A 21,926-nucleotide genomic window follows, 5' to 3' on the forward strand; every position below is an offset into this window, starting at 1 on the left:
CCTGGGTCACACCTCACCCCAACCCTAACAGGCATGCATCTCGGACGAATGTTTGCGGACTGCCATAATACCATAGAAGAAGAAGAAGATTCCTGGGGCCCAAGGTGGATTCATGGCGGAAGTGGATGCCGAGTTTGAAACAAGAAGTGTGTCGAGTGGAGTTGGAGAAGATGAATGGACAACAGCAGTGTCGAAGAATGGAATGAAAAATAAAAAAAGTGTCGATAATTGAAGAGATGATAAGTGTTTATCAGACAAGGATTTGTTTCTTGTTGGGTTGTGATTTTTTTGATAAGAATGTTTATCTGAGAGATCCGTTTGGGGTCCCGAAGAGGGTGAATCATATGTTGGGAAAAGTTCAATCAGAGTGACCAGGAGTGGACTTGTTCTGATTAATTGTGTGTCTGAGCATAGCCATGGGAAGTAGGGGTGCAGCACCCTCTGAAAAATATGAATGACATTTTTTTTGGACAACTTTTACTTTTACTTCACTACATTCCTAAAGAAAATATGTACTTTTTACTCCCAATCATTTTCCATGATACCCCAAAAGTACTCGTTACATTTTGAATGCTTAGCAGGACAGGAAAATTGTCAAATTCACGCACTTACCAAGAGAACATGTGGTCACCCCTACTGCCTCTGATCTGGCGGACTCACAAACACAAAGGCTTTGTTTGTAGATGATGTCTGAGTGTTAGAACGTGCCCCTGGCTATCCATAAAAAAAATGAAAACAAGAAAATCGCGCTGTCTGGTTTGCTGAATGTAAGGAATTTGAAATTATTTATAGAATTTACTTTTGATACTTTCAAATCAAATCAAATTGTATTTGTCATATGTGCCGAATACAACAGGTGTAGACCTTACCGTGAAATGCTTACTTACAAGCCCTTAACCAACAATGCAGTTCAAGAAAAGGAGTTAAGAAAATATTTACTAAATAAACTAAAGTAAAAAATTAAATAAAAAGTAACACAATAAATTAACAATAACGAGGCTATATACAGGGGGTACCGGTACCGAGTCAATGAGCAGAGGTACAGGTTAGTCAAGGTAATTTGTACATGTAGGTATGGGGGGTCAATGTAAATAGTCCGGGTGGCCATTTTATTAATTGTTTAGCAGTATTATGGCTTGGGGGTAGAAGCTGTTAAGGAGCCTTTTGGACCTAATCTTGGCGCTCTGGTACTGCTTGCCGTGCGGGTAGCAGAGAAAACAGTCTATGACTTGGGTGACTGGAGTCTTTGACAATTTGTTTGGCCTTCCTCTGACTCCGCCTGGTATATAGGTCCTGGATGGCAGGAAGCTTGGTCCCAGTGATGTACTGGGCCGTACGCACTACCCTCTGTAGCGCCTTACGGTAGGATGCCGAGCAGTTGACATACCAGGAGGTGATGCAACCGGTCAGGATGCTCTCGATGGTGCAGCTGTATAACTTTTTGAGGATCTGAGGACCCATGCCAAATCTTTTCAGTCTCCTGAGGGGGAAAAGGAGCTGTCGTGCCCTCTTCACGACTGTCTTGGTGTGTTTGGACCATGTTAGTTTGTTGGTGATGTGGACACCAAGGAACTTGAAACTCTCGACCCGCTCAACTACAGCCCTGTCAATGTGAATGGGGGTGTGTTCTGCCTTTTAGCAATTGCATTAACTTTTGATACTTAAGTATATTTAAAACCAACTCTTTAATTGAGACATTTTCTATTAAGGTATCTTTACTTTTACTCAAGTATAACAATTGGGTACTTTTCCCACCACTGAGTATGTTCTTATCCACATAATTTTGTCTTTTGGCATCTTTTTATGTTTATCCCGCACAGTAGGTGGCAGCAATTCAACTTTTTGGAGATAGTCCGCTGTAAAACCCCAACGAAGAAGATGAAGCTTCCTGGGCGGATGGGATAAATTGTTATTTTGTTGCCACTGTAGGCTACTGTGTTGTCGGTGGAGTGTAATTTACATACTTGTAGCGAGTGTTGTATTCGCTCGATAACCAATTCGATTGTATCAATTCGCGATGGTTCATTCGATGTAGTTGAAATCAGTTGTTTTATAGCCAGTTCGTGTGAATTCAGGATACAGCAGCCAGCCAGCCAGGACTGCTGTTGCGTAATTACTGTACTATGTGAGCTGTGTTTGTCTAAATCTGTCAGGCTACGTTTTATGCCTTTTTATTGACCGTCTATATAGTCTATTTATTTGTTTACTTTTCAACCTAAAGATATCGTTTTATCTGTGTTAATGGGGAACAGTAGAACATACATCAGTATAGGATATGCTACCTTTGGTATGCTGGTTGGATTTTCAGCTTTTTTGGTCTGGAACATAGCATACAAACAACAGTGGACGGCGGCAATGGGCGGATTGTCAGGTACAGTATCAACATAGCATGACGGACATACCAGTGTGTCGTTAACAACATTAGCTTGAGCAACAATAGTGGAATCGGGGGTTTGCCTCCAAAATAAAAGTTTCCCATTGAAACCATATTTCTATCTGGAATCCTTGGGACGTCCCTACCCTAAACCCTAACATAGCCATTTTATATGTAAACTTCAATGGGGTAGGGACGTCCCAAGGATCCCGAATAGGAAGGGGCCTTAGGAAAAGTCCTCTGCAGGAATGAATGAAATTCTGCAGTATTTCAATTAAATGCAGGAATGAATGAAATTCTGCAGTATTTCAATTAAATGTTTCAAGGACAAAATTGCATGTATTTTAAGTATTTTTGTTGTTGTAGTGGAGATAGTAACATTAGTAATCTCTAAAAATTATACTTGAAGGAAAATGTTTTTATATTTATTTTTATGTGTAACACATAATATAATGTAAAAGTATGCGTTAAGGTGTCTCTAATAAAATAAACATTGCAAAAATGAATGTAGGCATTAATAAATGCATTTCTATAGCTTCCAAAATATATTTTACAACAGTGGGGCAGTGCCAAGATGGAGGAACAGTGGCTTCAACACAGTCATCTAGTGTATATATATATATATATATAAGTAATTGATTGAAACTGATACAAACGGATAAGAATAGTGGAATGAGCCACAATTTGACTAGATAATGCTAAACAATGTTGTTATAGAAATTCAACAAAAGACAAAAATTACTAAATTTGAAAAAATACATCTGTTGAAATTGCACTGTGGATATATTAGATTTCAGAATTGCATTGGGGGCATACTTAGTTAGCTGCTCTGTACAGCCTTGGGCTACTTATGGATCATGGGTCCATGAAATGAGGTATCAGCCTACTCTGTAAAACCCACAGATTACGAAAGTTACACAATAAGAGCTACGCCGCTAATATTTGTGTAAACTCTTCAGAATTGTGATCTGTGGGTGTCACTGAGTAGGCTGATACCCCATTTCATGGACCCAAGATAGTTAAGGCTGTACAGTGCATATAAGTATGCCCCCAATGCAATTCTGAAGTCTAATACATCCACTGTACGATTTCAACTGACTTTACTGTTTCGTGTCAAATTAACTAATTATTTTAATTTGTTTAATTTATATAACGACATGCCAACATTGTTTAGCATTATCTAGTCCAATTGTGGCATGATCCCACAGTTTTTATCAGTTTGCATGTTTCAATTGGGGACTTTTAATTTGAAGTCGAGCCGACATCTCCACTGTTGTTGCTAATGTTGTTCACAACACACACATGACAGACTTATAATAATATTTATATGCCATTTAGCAGACGCTTTTATCCAAAGCGACTTACAGTCTTGCATGCATACATTTTTGTGTATGGGTGGTCCCTGGGATTGAACCCACTACCCTGGCATTACAAGCGCCGTGCTTTACCAGCTGAGCTACAGAGGACCACCCAGAGACTTGTAGGCCTAGGCCTAGATACAATTTACATTTACATTTTAGTCATTTAGCAGACGCTCTTATCCATAGCGACTTACAGTTAGTGAGTGCATACATTTTTCATCATTTAATGGGCATTTCACCACAATGTTGAATAAAATTGTCAATGTCCTCCACTAGTATGTCAGTGCATGCAAATCACTCAGAGCCTGTTTGATATTTCTCATGGTTTCTGTGAAATGTTGTTTTTGTGTAATACTTTGTTGTTACTGTAGCAAAAAAAAGGCTTAAAGCTCTAGCACAGGGATGGACAAATAGCACTTTTTTGAAGGCCCTTGGATCAATTTTAACAAAAATATATTTAATTTTTTATTAGGAACTCAGTCGGGGTCTCAACTTACTGTTTCGAGTTAGAATAGTAGAATACACAAGGTGCGATTTCTAAATTTGGTTGTGCATCAGCAGTTTTCTTCTTATGTAAGTCCCATTGATTTTGTTAGTCAGTCTAACTCAGATATAATATTAAAAACTGCAAACATTTCTCTTCAGCGTATGGCAAAATGTGTAGAATTGCAGGAAATTAGCTGTAAAACAGCTCATGTACATCTCCGCCCCATGGCAAAATGTATAGAATAGCAAGCAAACTCTTTAAAACGGCAACATTTTCTCTACACCCCATGGCAAAATGTGTAGAATTGTACGAAATTAACTCTAAAATGTAATTTTTGTAATCTCCGCTGTCGAGGGGGTCACAAATGTTTTGCTCGCAATTTGGGGTGTAGATCGGCCCCTCATGATGAGTTCAGATTTTTTGTGGCCCCCATCCCCATCAAAGTTGCCCATCCCTGGTCTAGCCTAAGACCTTGATGAACTGAGACCATTACTTACAACTTTTGAATTAATGCTTAGAGGTGTGAATTGAATAGGCTGACTGTTTGCATCACATTTAGCATCACAACCTTTAATTAGCGCAAGGACCCCTCACATCTGGTTCACCAATGGCTTTTTCTGTGACGCTCCCTAACTAAGCACACTGTCACTATGTCCTAGTTCAGTCATGATGTTTCACAGTATGCCTGCCTTTCTGGAGAGTATGATCAAGTATTCCACATGTTTCTGTCACCCAACAGGAGTGCTGGCGCTCTGGGCCCTTGTCACCCACATTATGTACCTGCAGGACTACTGGCGCACATGGCTGAAGGGACTCAAGTTCTTCATCTTCGTTGGGGGTCTCTTCTCCATACTGGCTGTGGTGGCCTTCGCTACTTTCCTCACCCTTGCCATCACACAGAAGCAATGTGAGTCTTTCTGTCTCATATTCTCTTATCTGATATATAACTATTGATTACAGATTTATAAACTATATATCAACTAGTAAATACGTATTTTATTTCTTACATTATTTTAATTTTTGGGGGGTAGATCAGCTTTAATATTGCAGATAGATTGTAACTTCCATCAATGTAATTGTCTGCATCACTTCCAATCCCCCATATATAAATAACAGCTTATTAACATTGTAGAGATATTCTGAAAACGTTTGACAAATTGTATATTCTCTCCCGTCCTGCAGCGCCCACTGACCCAACGAGCCTGTACCTGTCCTGTGTCTGGAGCTTCCTCACTCTCAAATGGGCCTTCCTCCTGGCCCTGTACTCCCACAGGTACCGCCAGGAGTTTGCAGACATCAGTATCCTCAGTGACTTCTGATCACCCTCCATTTTACCCGCCATACACTGGGTAGGAGTTTTGCAGAGCAGGGTTTGGGGAACCAGCCAGTTGCAGAAGAGTTGTTCAAAAATAGGTTTCAACGAAAGAGAGCTCGGAGAAGCTGGGATGGCTGCATAAGAGTTCTTTGAACTTTTGGTCGACATAGTTACACACTCCGGACAAGCACTAAATTGTTGTCAACCCCCACTACTATACATACAGTAACAGCTCTTTAAAAAAAAAACTTTATTTAACCAGGCAAGTTAAGAACAAATTCTTATTTACAATGATGGCCTACCCCGGCCAAACCCTCTCCTATCCCGGACGACGCTGGACCAATTGTGCGCCGCCCTATGGGACTCCCAATCACGGCCGATTGTGATACAGCCCGGGATCGAACCCGGGTCTGTAGTGACACCTCCAGCACTGCCTAAGACCGCTGCGCCACTCGGTCCCCAGTGAGTAGCCCTATATTCACTTGGAAAAACTCCTTCTGATGGGGAACTACTGCTTATCTGTAATGGCAGGCAGCAGTGGCTTATGTTTCTAAGCAAGGATTTGCACAAGGCTATTTGTAGAGCGGCTTAGGGATCAAGACTGGGTCATATAGGCTGTGGGGGTTGTCTCTGAGGATTTGGGTCGAAGCTTTCTAAAAAGCCACTGTTTTTTAATAATTGTATTTTAAGTTTCAGGTTGAAATGTATTGATCCAATGTCATGTCTAATGAGGAAGTATCAAATACACCCATGGAAAAAGGTTGTCATTGTGTTACGTGATCTATCTGCTGTTTCTCCTTCCGCCACTAGGGGGAGCAGGCTTATTTGGCCAGTCATTGCTATCTCTGTCTGGGTGATGGCTTGTCATATGTTTTTGAATATTTGTTATTCTCTTTTAGGAAACAACACACATACATGTTTGATGTAATACATAATAATGCACTTTAAATTATGTTATTAATTCCATTGGATTTGCACTTCCAATGCTGCCATCTGTTTTTAAAGAAAAAATGCCATAGAGCGTGAGGATAGATATGACGCAAACTAATACACTGGTGTATGGAACTCTTTTTCTCTGTTTCTATCTTCATATGTTTTCTTCCTTATATTCATTTTGATCAGCACTTTTTTTTGCTTTGTTTTTATCATATTAAATATTGAATGTATTTAAACAGAATTTCAACCTTATACAAGTTGGTCTTGATTTAAAACCTGTTCTCCTTCGCTATTTGTATAGAAATGTCTGCAAATGTGTGAACGGTGTGTTTTTGTATGAGCGAGAGAGAGAGGCTGTTGGTGAGAGGGAGATCAATATTTTAAATAAACAATTGTTTCGATTTGCATGATAAGAGTTTTTGTATTCACAAGATGTATTTTGGTTGTACATTGTCTGTTAATAAATGTTGAACTGTGATTGTATGATATTATTATTTAGACAGATCCTTGATTTAAATAATAATTTCCATAATCATATTGTACTTCCACAATTAACTATTCCAACTAAACATGATGCCTATGACTTTGCCTCTAAATTAAGCTAGGACATGGTTTGCCATGTATGGCTCCTCCCATGGAGAAGGTGTCAGCACAGCGGCAGTATAAAACAAATAATGAACCTTTCTGGGATGTGAACTCAAACCAGTGCCATCAGATGGTTCACTCCGACGGTACGGTACAGTGCAGCATACTTGCTTTGTTTACGATTTGTTGGTCACTTTACTCTGCCTTATGTTTGATTTTGAAATATGCTTAGTATGTTGCAGGTCACCTCATGTCAAATGTAAGACACTTGGTGGTCTATTGTCTTACTGTAGGCTCTCTGATATAACATTTGTATTCTGACTCTGGCACACATGCATGACATAAGATCTTTCTGATCTCAAAATATAAGTTCTTTATCTCTATTCTTTTCACTTGCATTACTGAAAAATCTAATCTTTATGGTCTGTAAAATGTATTTATTCAACCAATGTTTCAGTACAGTATTATTTCAGTATTACCATGGTCTTTGTAGTGTGAGAGGGGCTGTTGTGTGACTGACCACGTGCCTCTAGTTTGTAAGATTGGTTATCTAGCTCTGTTCCGACACAATGGCACTGGACCTGCCTACTTCTCTCAAGGTTAGATTAGGAACCCAGCAGAACAGGAGAGGTTTATACTCAGGAAATAAGGGTGCTTAATTCAACCGTACACATTTCTAACCACCACCTCCTATGTATTATAGTTGCTTGATATTCATAGACCTCCCTTGTATATGGATGCCAACAACTAAGCCACCTGAAACGAGTTTCTGCTGTGTGAGTGTCATTTGAGTAGCCAGGGAAGGGTACCAGTCTGTTTCTTCTAACTATCTTGCCAACTCCTTATGGAATTGTCACACCAAAGTCATGTTTAGCTTGACAATAACAGCCATGGCGTTGGCAAGAGCCCAAACAGATCTGGACCAGACTAACCTTTGACCAATGTTATAATGTAATTTTATCAATGCAATTGAATCTCTCATTCACACCTCAATGCAGCTGCATGGATACTAGCATCAATTCTTGGGCTGTCTAACTATCCTCTGATTGGCTGAAGCCATGCAACAAGAGCGCCCACGCTATGTGATCAACAGGCCAGCCTACTCCCTCCCAGACTTTGATGGGGAGTTTGACAAGAAGAAACGGACCTTCCCCATAGGAGAGAAAGTGAAGAAATGCTTCAGGTACAGTATTTACATTCTGCTAACTATCAAAAGCCCACAAGTGTTTATCTCATTTCATGAGTCAATGAAGTTCATCTGACAAAACTTTAGTACTTTCATTAAGACATTTACATTTTAATCCAGGATGTTCCCCTTGAGAGATCTGGGCTAGTACTATACCAAATAAAGAGGAGACAGCGATGAGGCCATAGGGTGACTGTTCTAACCAGACTTGCATGCTGATGCACATTATTAGGTGCTCTGGGTCTCGACTCAAGTCCTTGCTGTTCAGACACCTGCCTATCCTGAGCTGGCTGCCCAAGTACAAGGTGAAGGAGAACCTGCTGTGTGATGTCATTAGCGGGGTCAGCGCAGGCACCATTCAGGTTCCTCAGGGTTTGTCAGTCTCCTCCCTCTGTTGTTTCATCATTTGAGCTGTTGTCCTGCTAAATATAATCTCAGATGAGAGTTGGAAGCAGAATAGTTTCATAGTGATGTTTTTAACATTACAATTTATTATCAGAGTTAATATTTCCCTTGATTATGGTTGATTTATTCAATTCATGAGTCATGTTCTGTGCAGGCATGGCGTTTGCTCTGCTGGCTAACCTACCGCCTGTCAATGGCCTCTACTCCTCCTTCTTTCCCCTCATCCCCTACTTCTTCATGGGCACTGCTCACCAAATGGTCCCAGGTACTGTACATGTACTGTAAATCTACAAAGATATTTGAAGACTTTAGATGAAAGACTTTAGATCCTTAAACTGTGATGTGATTGAGTGATCTCTATGTCCAGGTACTTTTGCCGTGCTCAGTATCATGGTGGGAATGGTGTGTCTGAGTCTGGCCCCTGAGTCTGACTTCAGCCACTTCAATGCCACCCTCAATGCTACAGTAGTGGATGAGGACAGGATGAATGAGGTTCGCATGGGCATCTCTGGAACGCTGGCCTGCCTTACTGCCATCATCCAGGTACGGCCTGAAGGCCACGTAGAGGCTTAGTTCATCATTGTACAGTGTTAATACAATATGTTACCTTAGTGTGGTATCGTGAAAATAATACTGTCTTAATAAATGTAAATGACCTGGTACACAAATTCTATCTGAGCAGATGGGCCTGGGCCTAATGCAGTTTGGTTTCGTGGCCATCTACCTGTCGGAGTCGTTCGTCAGGGGCTTCATGACGGCTGCAGGACTACAGATCCTCATCTCTGTACTGAAGTACATCTTTGGTATTAAAGTACCTCCCTACAGTGGACCACTTGCCACCATATATGTAAGTCTCTTATCTGCATGCAGAACTACATTACTACTTACACTAACCATGATCCCCCTCTCTAAAGTTTCTAAAGGTTGGCAAAATTATGTCCCTTTTTGTCCCAGACTCTTAAAGATATTTTTTATGGCCTGCCTGACACCAACATAGCCTCGCTGGTCTTTGCTCTGGTCAGTAGTGTGGTTCTCATAACAGTGAAGGAGCTGAGTGCACGCTACCGCCACAAGCTGCCTTTCCCCATCCCCATGGAGATCATTGTTGTGAGTAATGGAGGAGACTAGTCTGTTCCTCTTATGCTATGCTATGCTTTGCTATGCTATGGAGTTGTAAGACTAATATAAATGATTAAACCAGAACTTCCCTTTGCACAGGTGGTGGTGGCCACAGCTATATCAGGTCCCCTGGACCTGCCTGAGAAGTATCACATGAACATAGTGGGGGAAATTCCCCTAGGGTAAGGGACACAGAACATTACCAGAAAGGTTTACTGTTATGGTTTGCTATTATGGCTGTTTTACAGTCTATCCTTACACAGTAGGTTCTGTGATCCCAACCTCTTCTTTTAGATTTCCTGCTCCGATCCTCCCAACAGTGATTCAGTGGGATGACATGCTGAGCACAGCCTTCTCCCTGGCTATCGTGGGCTATGTGATCAACCTGGCTATGGGCAGGACACTGGCAGCAAAGCATGGCTACGATGTGGATCCCAATCAGGTACGAATAGGGGACAAGCATGAGGGGAAAGGAAGAAAATCTACATTATTGTCTTTTTTTTCTTTTCTTTTTTTACATATGAGATGGAAACCCCATGTTGTTCCATTTTTTATGTAATGCCATCAAATCCCTATGTCTAAGCTTTCTGATATAGTCTCTATTACTCATCATAGTGTACTATAAACACTGATAGGAGTGTGTGTTTCTGTGCAGGAGATGTTGGCTCTGGGCTGCAGTAATTTCCTGGGATCTTTCTTCAAGATCCATGTGATCTGCTGTGCTCTGTCTGTCACCCTGGCAGTAGACAATGCTGGGGGAAAATCACAGGTCAGACACAGGGAGCGTTGAAGCAGGGCCATGTAGAAACTTTGCACGGCACAAGACAACACAGTATTCATTGAACATACCTCTTACTTTTATGCTTAACAATTCACTTAATAATCATTCACTTGTTAATTTACTTTCTGGTTGATTGACTGACTAACATAATGTACCAAGTTTCATCAGAGCTCTGTTCAGTACACAACAGTTAGTATGTAATATTGTCATCTTGTCTCAATAAACAATCTCTCCTCTTCTTTCCCCTTCACAGTTTGCCAGTCTGTGTGTGATGCTGGTGGTCATGGTCACCATGTTGGCCTTGGGGGCTTTCCTCAAACCACTACCAAAGGTGAGGACCTTAATTTCAATGCTTTCAAAAAAGATAAAAACAGTGACGTACAGCAGGTGTTCTCAACCTTTTCCATTCCGGGGCCCACTGAAGCGCTTTCAAATCAGGGACCCCCTGAAAGCTCTCTGAGGCCCCCCCCAGTAGTCCTAGACCCCCTGGTTGAGAATCACTGACGTACAGTAACACTGAAGGTTGAAAATCAAAAGACGTCTTTGTTTCATCTTTTATCATACATGTTCATGATCTACAAATAACATGTTGAAGGTATTGAGTGTTAATCACCATTTATTCCTGTAGTCTGTGTTGGGAGCCCTGATAGCTGTCAACCTGAAGAACACCCTGCTGCAACTCTCTGACCCATATTACCTCTGGAAGAAGAGCAAACTGGACTGTGTGAGTCAAATGACCCACAGATTAAGTGTCAGCACTGATGACGATACTCAAATACTGTCAAATATACTGCTCTAATTACCCTGTATCTTGTCCAGTGTGTGTGGGTTGTGTCATTTTTAGCCACGTTCTTCCTGAGTTTGCCTTATGGAGTTGCTATTGGAGTTAGCTTCTCCATCCTCGTGGTTATTTTCCAGACCCAGTTGTAAGTAAAACAACACTGATTGCGTAGTAAAAGTCACAGACTGGCATATTTGCTATAGTCATCTGTTTTTGAATTGTTAAAAATATATATTATACATGTTATATTTTGTTCTTCACAGTCGAAATGGTTCAGAGATGGCTCAGATCATGGACACAGATCTCTACAAAAATCCCAAGGTCTACAGCAAGGTAGTAAAACATCGTATCCACCATTTACTTTGTTTGTCTTCTTTCATAGCAAGGTTTTATGAATGTGAATCTATCTAATGGAATGCATACATTTTTCTATTTCTATAGGTGAAATCAGTAGAGGGGGTGAAAATAGTGAACTACTGCTCCCCTCTCTATTTTGCAAATGCAGAGATATTCAGACGGAAAGTCATCAAAAAGGTACTTTAATGACTATAGGATGGCCATATCCCTCTCTCAGCCATGCAAAGTCAATTATGTTTAGAATCATTTCCCATCTGGTGTGTTTGTGTGTAGACTGGATTGGACCCAGGTAAACTTCTCCTGGCCAGGAAGAAGTTTCTGAAGAAGCAGCAGAAGGAGTTAGAAGGGCAAAACAAGAAGACCAAGAAGAAGAAGCCCTGCTCTCTGGTAACCATGAAGTCTGAGGTCAGAGGTCAAGTGGCGTCAGGTCAAAGGGCATTCATGCATTAAAATGGCCAAAGTCAGTTTAAACTAGCTACCTTAAATTGACTATTTTGTGGTTATGTCCTCCCCCATGTCTAGACCATATCACAGCTAGAGCTTCAGAATGACTTTGGCATTTGCGACGGCAATCCTTACCCGCCACCATCACCCACCAGCTATGTCAACTTCCACTGTAGTGACATTGAGCTGGGCGAGCAGCCTCCTGACCCAGAACAGCCCAGTTCCTCCCCTGTCACCCTGGACTCTCAACCCAGGCCCTTCCACACCCTCATCCTGGACCTGGCAGGGGTCTGCTTCATAGACCTCATGGGAATCAAAGTACTCACCAAGGTCAGACAGCTAGCCATTTGGTTTTTCTTTGTTTTTCTTTTATTTGGATCCCCATTAGCTGAAGCCTTGGCCATTTGTTTACAATTATGCTAGCTGCAGTATATGAATAGTGAGATGATGAGTGATACTACTGTAAGTCTGAAAGTGCAGGATGCATTTGAACTTTTACAGTGATATGCACTGCAGCTCTCATAGAGTTTGTTGAGGCTTGATGTGTGCTGTTATGTGTTTGTCATTCACAGATGAACTCAAGCTATGAGTTGCTGGGGATCAAGCTTTACTTGGCCAATGTTCAAGGTAAGATCTAGTTTTCATGACGTAGCTACCTATCGAACAGCCAGGTGACTTTCAATAGTAGTCATGGGAACAGAATCTTACTTGCAGGAGCAAAAAGCTGAGTTACTGTCTGCAAACTAAGGACACATAGAAGATTAAATAGAATATAGTTAATGGTTAAAATTCCATCTCAGCATGACCATAATAGGATCTAGAATATTCCATTTCCTTCTCCTTTTCGCTTTTTCCTATTGAGATAAAGAGGTGATTCATCAAAGGGAATAGTGCAGGTTGGCAATCAATTTACCATTCATTTACAAAGTGGCCTCTGTTCTTCTGCTGAATCATATATGCAATGCCTTGGGTTTCTTGATCCAAAAGTTGTTTAAGGTCATTTGAGTTCCATCACGTTGGATGGAAAATTCAGTCCCTTACCACAAAAGCCCATGTCTGTCCCTAAATGTCTTTCACAGAAAAACCCTAGTATCATAGAGGGCATGCAAAATCCCTGAACTCCCTAGTTTCGCTCCTTGTATTACTTTGTTGATTTCTGGTGTGTGTTTACAGCACAGGTGTACGAGGAGCTGGAGGAGGGAGGGGTGTTTGAGGAGGGCAGTATTGCCCAAGGTCACCTCTTCCTCTCTGTCCATGACGCCATCCTCTGTGCCCAACAGAGGTCGAGAAACAATGGAGGCTCTGAAAAGGCAGGTCCCACCTACTCCTACACCTTATCATTATGACCATGAATCACTTCACAGATCCTCATTGAGTAATGACAAAGTAAATCAAGAGGCAGGGGATTCTTCTATGTAAATCATCTACACCCAGTACACATGAACTATGTCTTGTCTGCGATTTGGGCAAAGACAAAGATGGAACACTTCCTTCTGAGTTATCCAATCAATGGGAAAAAATCTAGCTCAAACACTTCACAGAACCTCTGTAGCTCAGCTGGTAGAGCACGGCGCTTGTAACGCCAAGGTAGTGGGTTCGATCCCCGGGACCACCCATACACAAAAAATGTATGCACGTATGACTGTAAGTCGCTTTGGATAAAAGCGTCTGCTAAATGGCATATTATTATTATATTATTATAACAAAAATAAGGAAGAGATAGGTAGATACTGTTCTGAAGTCTGATGGGGAGAAGGGGAAATTTGGAGCAGTGTGATAAGTTAGGGTGGGAATTTTCTTAGCTGTGTTCCTGGTACTCACACTGCACATTCACTTGCTTCCTTTCTTTTCACCCTCCACCACCTTATCTGGGGCAGTTAGGGTAAACAGGCTAATCACACAACACAAGTCCAGGGAAACTTGGCACCACTACCTATAATATTAACTTTTCAACTTCCCTTTGAAACCTATTGTCGCCAGAGGTCATGAGAAAGACAAGTTGTCTGTCTGTTTCTCCTTTATTTTCACTCCCATTACCTCTATGGCCTCCTGGAACCAGAATGACCATGGTAATCACTTGTTCAGATGATGTTACAAACCAGAAGTTGAGTTCAAAAGAGCAATACAATTATAAAATGAATGTGTAGATGATAAACGTATGTGGGTGTAGTCCTGAGTTAGCTAGGTGTTAAGGAGAGGCTCCCTGACTGAAGTGTGTCTCTCTGTGGGGTTGCAGACAGAGAAAGAGAGGCAGGAGCTGGTCCTCAATATTCAGGAGGATGAGGAGAGGGATCTGGAGCAGGTACACTGACTAAATAAACAATTTATCATTGTTGTAGATAATCTATCTTGATGAAGCAACTTGTAAAACAGATGGTTCCCGTTTACTAATCGTTAGGTTACCTACAGTTGAAGTCGGAAGTTTACATACACTTAGGTTGGAGTCATTAAAACTTGTTTTTCAACCACTCCACAAATGTCTTGTTAACAAACTATAGTTTTGGCAAGTCGGTTAGGACATCTACTTTGTGCATGACACAAGTAATTTTTCCAACAATTGTTTACAGACAGATTATTTCACTTATAATTCACTGTATCACAATTCCAGTGGGTCAGAAGTTTACATACACTAAGTTGACTGTGCTTTTTAAACAGCTTGGAAAATTCCAGAAAATGATGTCATTGCTTTAGAAGCTTCTGTGGATGTATTTCAAGGCCTACCTTCAAACTCAGTGCCAAAAGTGCAAATCAATCCCAGAACAACAGCAAAGGACCTTGTGAAGATGCTGGAGGAAACAGGTACAAAAGTATCTATATCCACAGTAAATCGAGTCCTATATCGACATAACCTGAAAGGCCGCTCAGCAAGGAAGAAGCCACTACTCCAAAACCGCCTTAAAAAAGACAGACTACGGTTTGCAACTGCACATGGGAACAAAGATCGTACTTTTTGGAAAAGTGTCCTCTGGTCTGATGAAACAAAAATAGAACTGTTTGGCCGTAATGACCATCGTTATATCTGGAGGAAAAAGGGGATTGCTTGCAAGCCGATGAACACCATCCCAACCGTGAAGCACGGGGGTGGCAGCATCATGCTGTGGGGGTGCTTTGCTGCAGGAGGGACTGGTGGACTTCACAAAATAGATGGCATCATGAGGAAGGAAAAGTATGTGGATATATTGAAGCAACATCTTAAGACATCAGTCAGGAAGTTAAAGCTTGGTCGCAAATGGGTCTTCCAAATGGACAATGACCCCAAGCATCCTTCCAAAGTTGTGGCAAAATGGCTTAAGGACAACAAAGTCAAGGTATTGGAGTGGCCATCACAAAGCCCTGACCTCAATCCTATAGAAAATGTGTGAGCAGAACTGAAAAAGCGTGTGCGAGCAAGGAGCCCTTCAAACCTGACTCAGTTACACCAGCTCTGTCAGGAGGAATGGGCCAAAATTCACCCAACTTATTGTGGGAAGCTTGTGGAAGGCTACCCGAAACATTTGACCCAAGTTAAACAATTTAAAGGCAATGCTACCAAATACTAATTGAGTGTATGTAAACTTCTGACCCACTGGGAATGTGATGAAAGCCTCCCGAGTGGCGCAGTGGTCTAAGGCTGTGCCACTAGAGATCCTGGTTCGAATCCAGGCTCTGTCGTAGCCGGCCGCGACCGGGAGACCCATGGGGCGGCGCACAATTGGCCCAGCGTCGTCCAGGGTAGGGGAGGGAATGGCCGGCAGGGTTGTCGCTCAGTTGGTAGAGCATGGCGTTTGCAACGCCAGGGTTGTGGGTTTGATTCCCATGGGGGCCAGTATAAAAAAATCAAATAATGTATGCACTCACTAACTGTAAGTCGCTCTGGATAAGAGCGTCTGCTAAATGACTTAAATGTAAATGTAAAATGAAAGAACTAAAAAGCTTAAATAAATCATTCTCTCTACTATTATTCTGACATTTCACATTCTTAAAATAAAGTGGTGATCCAAACTGACCTAAGACAGGGAATTTATACAAGGATTAAATGTCAGGGATTATGAAAAACTGAGTTTAAATATATTTGGCTATGGTGTATGTAAACTTCTGACTTCAACTGTATCAACCCACAGTAATTGTTAATCATCCTTTTCTCTCCACAGGAACTGTTTTGAACATGGGATTTTTACTACTGAATGTATGAAGAATGTATTAAATAAATGAAGATCGTGGAAAATGTAATATGTCAGCGGTTACTGAAATTCATTTAGGTTGATAATAAACTCTTCAAATAAAAAGTGTTGTTGCCTAAACAGTCAATTTCTGTATCTCAATTATTGTGTATTGTACAAATAGTTCTTAGATGATCTCTAAATCATGATAATAAACATGTGATAGGCTATACTGTAAAATATCTGTAGTGACTGAACAACTGGTCTCACTATTCAGCTTTCAGTCCAACCTTTTTATGCGAGTAAAGTGCATGTCAGATAAAAACATGTCATGACAGGCCCAATGGAAACAGAACATATCGACAAAATAAAATACCCTAGACAAGTTGGCATATTTTTGTGTCGATAAAATGAATTATGCTAGAAATGTCGGTGGAAACGCTTTTATGCGCAAATATTTATATAACAACCATCATATGAAAGTAAACTTGGAGTCACACGATGACATGTTGTGTGGTCCTCCCACTATGACTTGTCGGGAAAGCATGCAGTTTATTAGGCTACAGATGAAATACATTATGATGAACTTCACTGGGTGGGGAAAGTGCAATGTGATGAGCTTGATGCTCCTTTCCAATAAATATTGAGGGTCTTATTCTGGTGACATAATAATCTTGCTCTTTCGCCAATAATAATCTCATCATGTAAATCCTACCCAATATTCTCGTCTCCCTAAGGAAACGAAATACATACTTAAATACCTAAATACTACATCCCTTGAAGATTTCCACAGCAGTTCACTTAATCCTGGCTCTTCAACCCTATTACTCCTCAAATTATTAACAATCCCTTTCCCTCCCATATTTCTGGCACTGAAATAGAACATGTTCAACTGTCTCCATCTCCTCCAGACAATGATCACACCTAACCGTTGCACCTTTCATGACACTAGCATTTTATCCAATCAAATTCGTTTAACGTGTAATCCTTTCTTAATTTTTTTAGTTCTCTAAATATACAGGCGTATTTGTATACTATTGGGAAAGGTGATTATGATGGCCAAATTGGCCATGTCCTCACCTCAATAGCTAGGTTTCCATCCAATTGGCGACAGATAAAAGTATTTGCGTGATGACATAGTGCACATAAAAATACATTTTGCAGTTAAATTCCCATGTAGGCTACCGAATACAAAATAAAATAGGTTTCCATCGCATTTTCAATTCTACTGATGGTTTTCTCACAAAACATGTTGCGTTATATAGCGAGTGTACCCACTCTGGTAATGGCACGTGCGCTTTAGCCAGTAGGGCGCCGATTGCGGGCTGTGAGAGCGCATTTATAGCCCACAGACCTTAACCGTTTCTGGTCCACACTCCAGTCCAGTTGGTGGCGGTAATGCGCCTTAAAGTTGGTTGCCAACCGCCATATAAAATCCACAGAAGAAGGTGCGACGTTTTGAAGAAGTCGTCGGTCAATAGGCCCATGTTGTGGTTATTAGGACTATCACAGCCTATTTTTTTTTTTCTTGAGGTGAATATGTAGTAATGATTTTCCTAATTTGAAGTGAGACCTTCACCGGTGTTATCCATACAAGGGAGGACAGTTGTGTAAAGTCGCGCGCAAATAAACAGCAATACTGTCGGTATCTAGGCTAATTAGGTCACCTGTGGAATGTCCGTTTTTCTCTAGATTTGAACAAACTACTACAATATAGAGTGCTCAACATGAACTTAATATATATATATATATATATACATATATATATATATATTTTATCTAACAAATTCCGTTATAATAAAAAATATTTTTGCAACATGTTTATATCAAGTTTTCTAAATTGTATGATCATAACGGATGGTTGTCAACATGGAATAATATCTCCCACTAGTGGAATATGATGTAACACAACACTGAAAGAGAATCAAATGTTTAGAACTTATTTTTTTTTATTGAATTAATAATATTCAATTACTAAACGTGTTGCTAAAGCATACAATGTATAATCAAATGACACCCATCTTATTGTACAGTTGTGGTGTTTTCCTGCTCGGTTTTAGAAGCTGTAAAATATAAATCAGTGTAACAAAAACAGAATGTGGTCTTTCTTGGCACAGCTTTTCAAAACAACCTGAGCGATCATCTTCCTAGATCCACCCTACTTTCTTGCCCTGTCAGACATACGTTTCCCCCCTGGACGTCGTCGGCCCAACATGAATGTGGCAGCAGGTAAGGAACATTGTAGGCCTACTATTCAAATATAATCTCCTTGGTATAAATGGTAGCCTTGCCTTCACATTAGATATTGTACTGTAGAGAGGATAGTAGTTGCACATTGCTGAAATATTGCTCTCTTTCATTTAGTTTTTGTTTGGTTCGGCCTGGTGGTCACTAAAGCCATTTGTACTCGGGAAGAATACCGACTGGTGTGCTATGTGAACAGCAGGACCCAGCACCATCCTGACGTGCCTGCTTTCAGCCTGGACATGGCTGACCCGTTCCTCTGCACCCATATCATCATGGCCTACATGAACCTGGACCAGGACTATCACATCACACCCTTCACACAGGAGGACAGGACCCTCTGCAGCTCCATCAACATGCTCAAAGAGAGGTGTGTCAGGATCAGTGTTTCTACCACAACCATCAGGTTGTATAATTCCATCTCTTCTCTGCCCTCCACCAGGAACCCAGATCTGAAAACTCTGCTTTCTGTTGGGGGATGGAACTTTACTGACACCAGGTCAGTACCCCACTCGCACTTACAGTAATAATTAGGTGCTTTTGGAATTGAAAGGTTTTCACCCAAGCAGTAACGTCCAACTATCCCTCCACCATAGGCTCCTAAAGATGTCCTCTGACAACACCAGGAGGAAGACGTTTGTCCAGTCTGCTCTGAAACACCTGAGGCAGGAGGGCTTTGATGGACTGGATGTGGTGTGGCAACCTCCCTCTGCTTCTAATGGAGCACAGAGGGGAAAACATCTATTTACTCATCTGCTCAAGGTAAGACCTACGATGACATCTTCATGTTTGCATTTTAATTTGATGTTGTCAAAGTGAGAAGTGTGTGCGTGCGTAGGAGCTGCGTGGAGGAATTCAGGAGGAGGCTCGTGTCTCAGGGATTGAGACCCTGCTCCTCACCACAGCAGTGTCGGGCCTGGTGGACTATGCCAGAGAGGCCTACGATGCACAGTCCTTTCCCCAGTGAGTCCACACACAGCACCCTGTGGTATGGGACTATGGTGGAGAGAAACTCACCTCTCACAGTTTTAGATTGATGTCTGATACAGTCAAAGGGACATTACAAACGGCATGATCTTGTAACATTTTCGTTCATTGAAGTACTTGTTGATAGACCATACCACATATTATTTTACTGGTATTCCATGTAATGAAAAATGGTCCTAAGAAAGTAATCCTGACTTTTGTCCCTGTAGGTATGTTGACTTCATCTCCTTGTTGACCGCTGACCTCCATGGGCCACTGGAGGGAATGTCAGGTCACATCAGTCCATTGTTCAGCCTGAAGCATCCAGCTATGGACACATCTCAGAGAGAAGTACACTCGCTACTTCTACTATTCAGTACAAATAAAGGACTTAATTGTATTCCTGATAGGCAGAGCTGGTTGAAATTAAGTGGACATCAAGTTTGTGTCTGCTGGTTTTACTACTCATGATTTCCAAAGAACATGTTATGTTTGTTAGTCCCTTCTATTTAACCTTTATGCAGTACTGTTTTCCCAGAACCAAGTGCAGTACTGGCTCTCTCAGGGAGTGGTTTCCCAGAAGCTGACTCTGGGGTTCCCTGCTTACTCACCTGTAACCCAGATCCTGGGGAACGAGATAAATTATGACAAGGAAGATACAGAGCTACAAGAGGATGCAGCGGAATATACTGAGACTGATACCGCTGTACGTGTTATGGCTTACTATGAGGTAAATAGCATACCTGGTGCAATAGGCTTGTCATTGATTAAATGTTATGGTTTGTTCCAACTTTGCTGACATTTCTGCCAGGTTCTGTTTCTATTGCCCACTCTATAGGTGTGTCAGTTCCTCAGAATTGGGGCGGTGGTGAAGTTTGATAAGAGGGAGAAGCTGATCCAGGCACATGAATACGATCACTGGCTTAACTTTGAATATATACATATCCTGAGGGAGAAGGTAAATGTTTAGGTCAATACAGCATCTGTGCAACATATGAAGAAAAAAAAATGTAAGTCGCTCTGGATAAGAGCGTCTGCTAAATGACATGTAAATATAAATAAAATGTAAATATATCATCTTTATATGTCAAGCAAGCCGATACAGTTCTATTACATTGTTACTTTATTTGACAGGGACAATGCACATTAATCAACACTTTTGTTATTATGCCAGGTTTAGCCAGCTGACTAATTTTGATCCAATAACTATCATAGCTATGTGTAAAACTCCTTCCTTCCCCTGCTCCTCTGCAGATGAGAGCGCTGCAGCGTCAGGAGCTGGGTGGAGCCATGGTGTGGTCTCTGGATCTTGACGACTTCACAGGGACGCTGTGTGGCAAAGGTAGCTTCCCGTTCACCAGGCTGCTCAAAGCATCTCTTCTCAGGGATAAGGGGCCACGACATCATAAACGACACCACCGCTCACGCCACCATTATCACCATCGCCATCCACATCGTCATGGGGGTTTCCTTTCCCATGACAGCCATCACCCAGGTTACCATGTCCATTGTCACCGTCACCTTGACCGCCACAACACTTAATCACACAGTGGAGTGTGACTGTAACCTAACTCACTACACACTGGCAAGACTCATACATCCCATCCCTGCATGAAGATATTAGATTATTATCATTATTTTTTATATGGTAGATTGGGTTGGACTGTTTTTTGGCTCTGTTTAGTGATTTCAAGCATGGTATGGCAGAGATGTGGCTTTAGATTTAGCTTCATAACTTGTACTCTGGCCTCTGGTGGAATACTATGCATTAATAGTTTGTTTTTATGACCAATTTTATTGCTTTACAAATAAAATATTGAAAAAATGAATGACTCCATTTCCATGGCTGACTATAAAGTTTCGATATGCCATTAAATGACAGATAGTTTTCAGATTGTTTGCAGTTGACTCTTCACTGTAGCCTCCCCATAGTTGAGAAAAAGTGTAATATCTTCCTTAGCAGTACTGTACTCCGATGCCAGGGGGCAGTATACTACAGTGTAAGGCGAACACAAATCAGACCGTATGGGCCGGGGAACTCACAAAGGAGATTTAGCCTCCAAAAAGTGTCTAGTGAAGTTGCTGACTAAGCCCATCTGCTGCATGGTGAGACAGTGGTCTTTCTGTAATTAACACCCAGTCTGAGTGGCCATTGAAGGACGCAGCTGTGGAGAGGAGAGAGCACTCCGCTCTGCCTTGTCCCCATGGAGACCTAGCTGACTCTATAGAAGGGCAATGCAGGCTGGAGAGCAAGGGGAGGAACTTGGCATCAGCAGTTTCACATGGCTTTTGTTTCCCTGGACTCATCTGTTTAATAGTGCAATAATACATTTAGAAAGTATTCAGACCCGTTCCCCTTTTCCACACTTTGTTACATTACAGCCTTATTCTATTTTTTTTTTTTTTTAATGTGTTCTCATCAATCTACACACAATACCCTATAATG

The 21,926-nt window shown here is 41.3% G+C and overlaps 3 protein-coding genes across 3 annotated transcripts; all 3 read left to right on the forward strand.

Annotated features, from left to right (window-relative positions):
- Window positions 1–1,871: 1,871 nt before the first annotated feature.
- On the forward strand, window positions 1,872–6,951 carry LOC311150014 (heme transporter hrg1-B-like). Its single transcript, XM_084187255.1, has 3 exons — window positions 1,872–2,371; window positions 4,962–5,129; window positions 5,405–6,951. Exons 1-3 carry the CDS (start codon window positions 2,242–2,244, stop codon window positions 5,539–5,541), a joined length of 435 nt encoding a protein of 144 aa, XP_084043381.1. The 5' UTR covers window positions 1,872–2,241; the 3' UTR covers window positions 5,542–6,951.
- A 240-nt stretch (window positions 6,952–7,191) lies between these two features.
- On the forward strand, window positions 7,192–16,342 carry LOC311149737 (solute carrier family 26 member 9-like). Its single transcript, XM_084186946.1, has 21 exons — window positions 7,192–7,204; window positions 8,057–8,241; window positions 8,477–8,616; window positions 8,804–8,914; window positions 9,017–9,192; window positions 9,332–9,496; window positions 9,604–9,756; window positions 9,868–9,950; window positions 10,063–10,210; window positions 10,424–10,537; window positions 10,803–10,880; window positions 11,178–11,273; window positions 11,369–11,475; window positions 11,594–11,663; window positions 11,772–11,864; window positions 11,961–12,092; window positions 12,210–12,461; window positions 12,704–12,758; window positions 13,305–13,441; window positions 14,368–14,433; window positions 16,262–16,342. Exons 2-21 carry the CDS (start codon window positions 8,117–8,119, stop codon window positions 16,271–16,273), a joined length of 2,313 nt encoding a protein of 770 aa, XP_084043072.1. The 5' UTR covers window positions 7,192–7,204; window positions 8,057–8,116; the 3' UTR covers window positions 16,274–16,342.
- A 2,141-nt stretch (window positions 16,343–18,483) lies between these two features.
- LOC311149920 (chitinase-like protein 4) lies at window positions 18,484–21,022 on the forward strand (the record flags this gene model as incomplete). The annotated part of the gene is made up of 9 exons (XM_084187149.1): window positions 18,484–18,499; window positions 18,635–18,884; window positions 18,957–19,013; window positions 19,111–19,276; window positions 19,353–19,477; window positions 19,711–19,831; window positions 20,019–20,210; window positions 20,319–20,438; window positions 20,735–21,022. The coding sequence occupies 9 exons, from the start codon at window positions 18,484–18,486 to the stop codon at window positions 21,020–21,022; spliced, it is 1,335 nt and encodes a 444-aa protein (XP_084043275.1).
- Between the last annotated feature and the right edge of the window lie 904 nt (window positions 21,023–21,926).

This window comes from Coregonus lavaretus, assembly GCF_964263955.1.
Source record: "Coregonus lavaretus genome assembly, chromosome: 22".
NCBI lineage: Eukaryota > Metazoa > Chordata > Actinopteri > Salmoniformes > Salmonidae > Coregonus > Coregonus lavaretus.

What these genes read in the sequence shown, in the direction of transcription:
- LOC311150014 (XM_084187255.1), top strand. Translation starts at nt 2,242, where the DNA reads ATGGGGAACAGTAGAACATACATCAGTATAGGATATGCTACCTTTGGT. An exon ending in GGCAATGGGCGGATTGTCAG is followed by an intron (nt 2,372 to 4,961) that starts GTACAGTATCAA and finishes GTCACCCAACAG; the next exon opens with GAGTGCTGGCGCTCTGGGCC. An exon ending in TGCCATCACACAGAAGCAAT is followed by an intron (nt 5,130 to 5,404) that starts GTGAGTCTTTCT and finishes CCCGTCCTGCAG; the next exon opens with CGCCCACTGACCCAACGAGC.
- LOC311149737 (XM_084186946.1), top strand. Translation starts at nt 8,117, where the DNA reads ATGCAACAAGAGCGCCCACGCTATGTGATCAACAGGCCAGCCTACTCC. An exon ending in GACCACTTGCCACCATATAT is followed by an intron (nt 9,497 to 9,603) that starts GTAAGTCTCTTA and finishes TTTTTGTCCCAG; the next exon opens with ACTCTTAAAGATATTTTTTA. An exon ending in ACGATGTGGATCCCAATCAG is followed by an intron (nt 10,211 to 10,423) that starts GTACGAATAGGG and finishes GTTTCTGTGCAG; the next exon opens with GAGATGTTGGCTCTGGGCTG.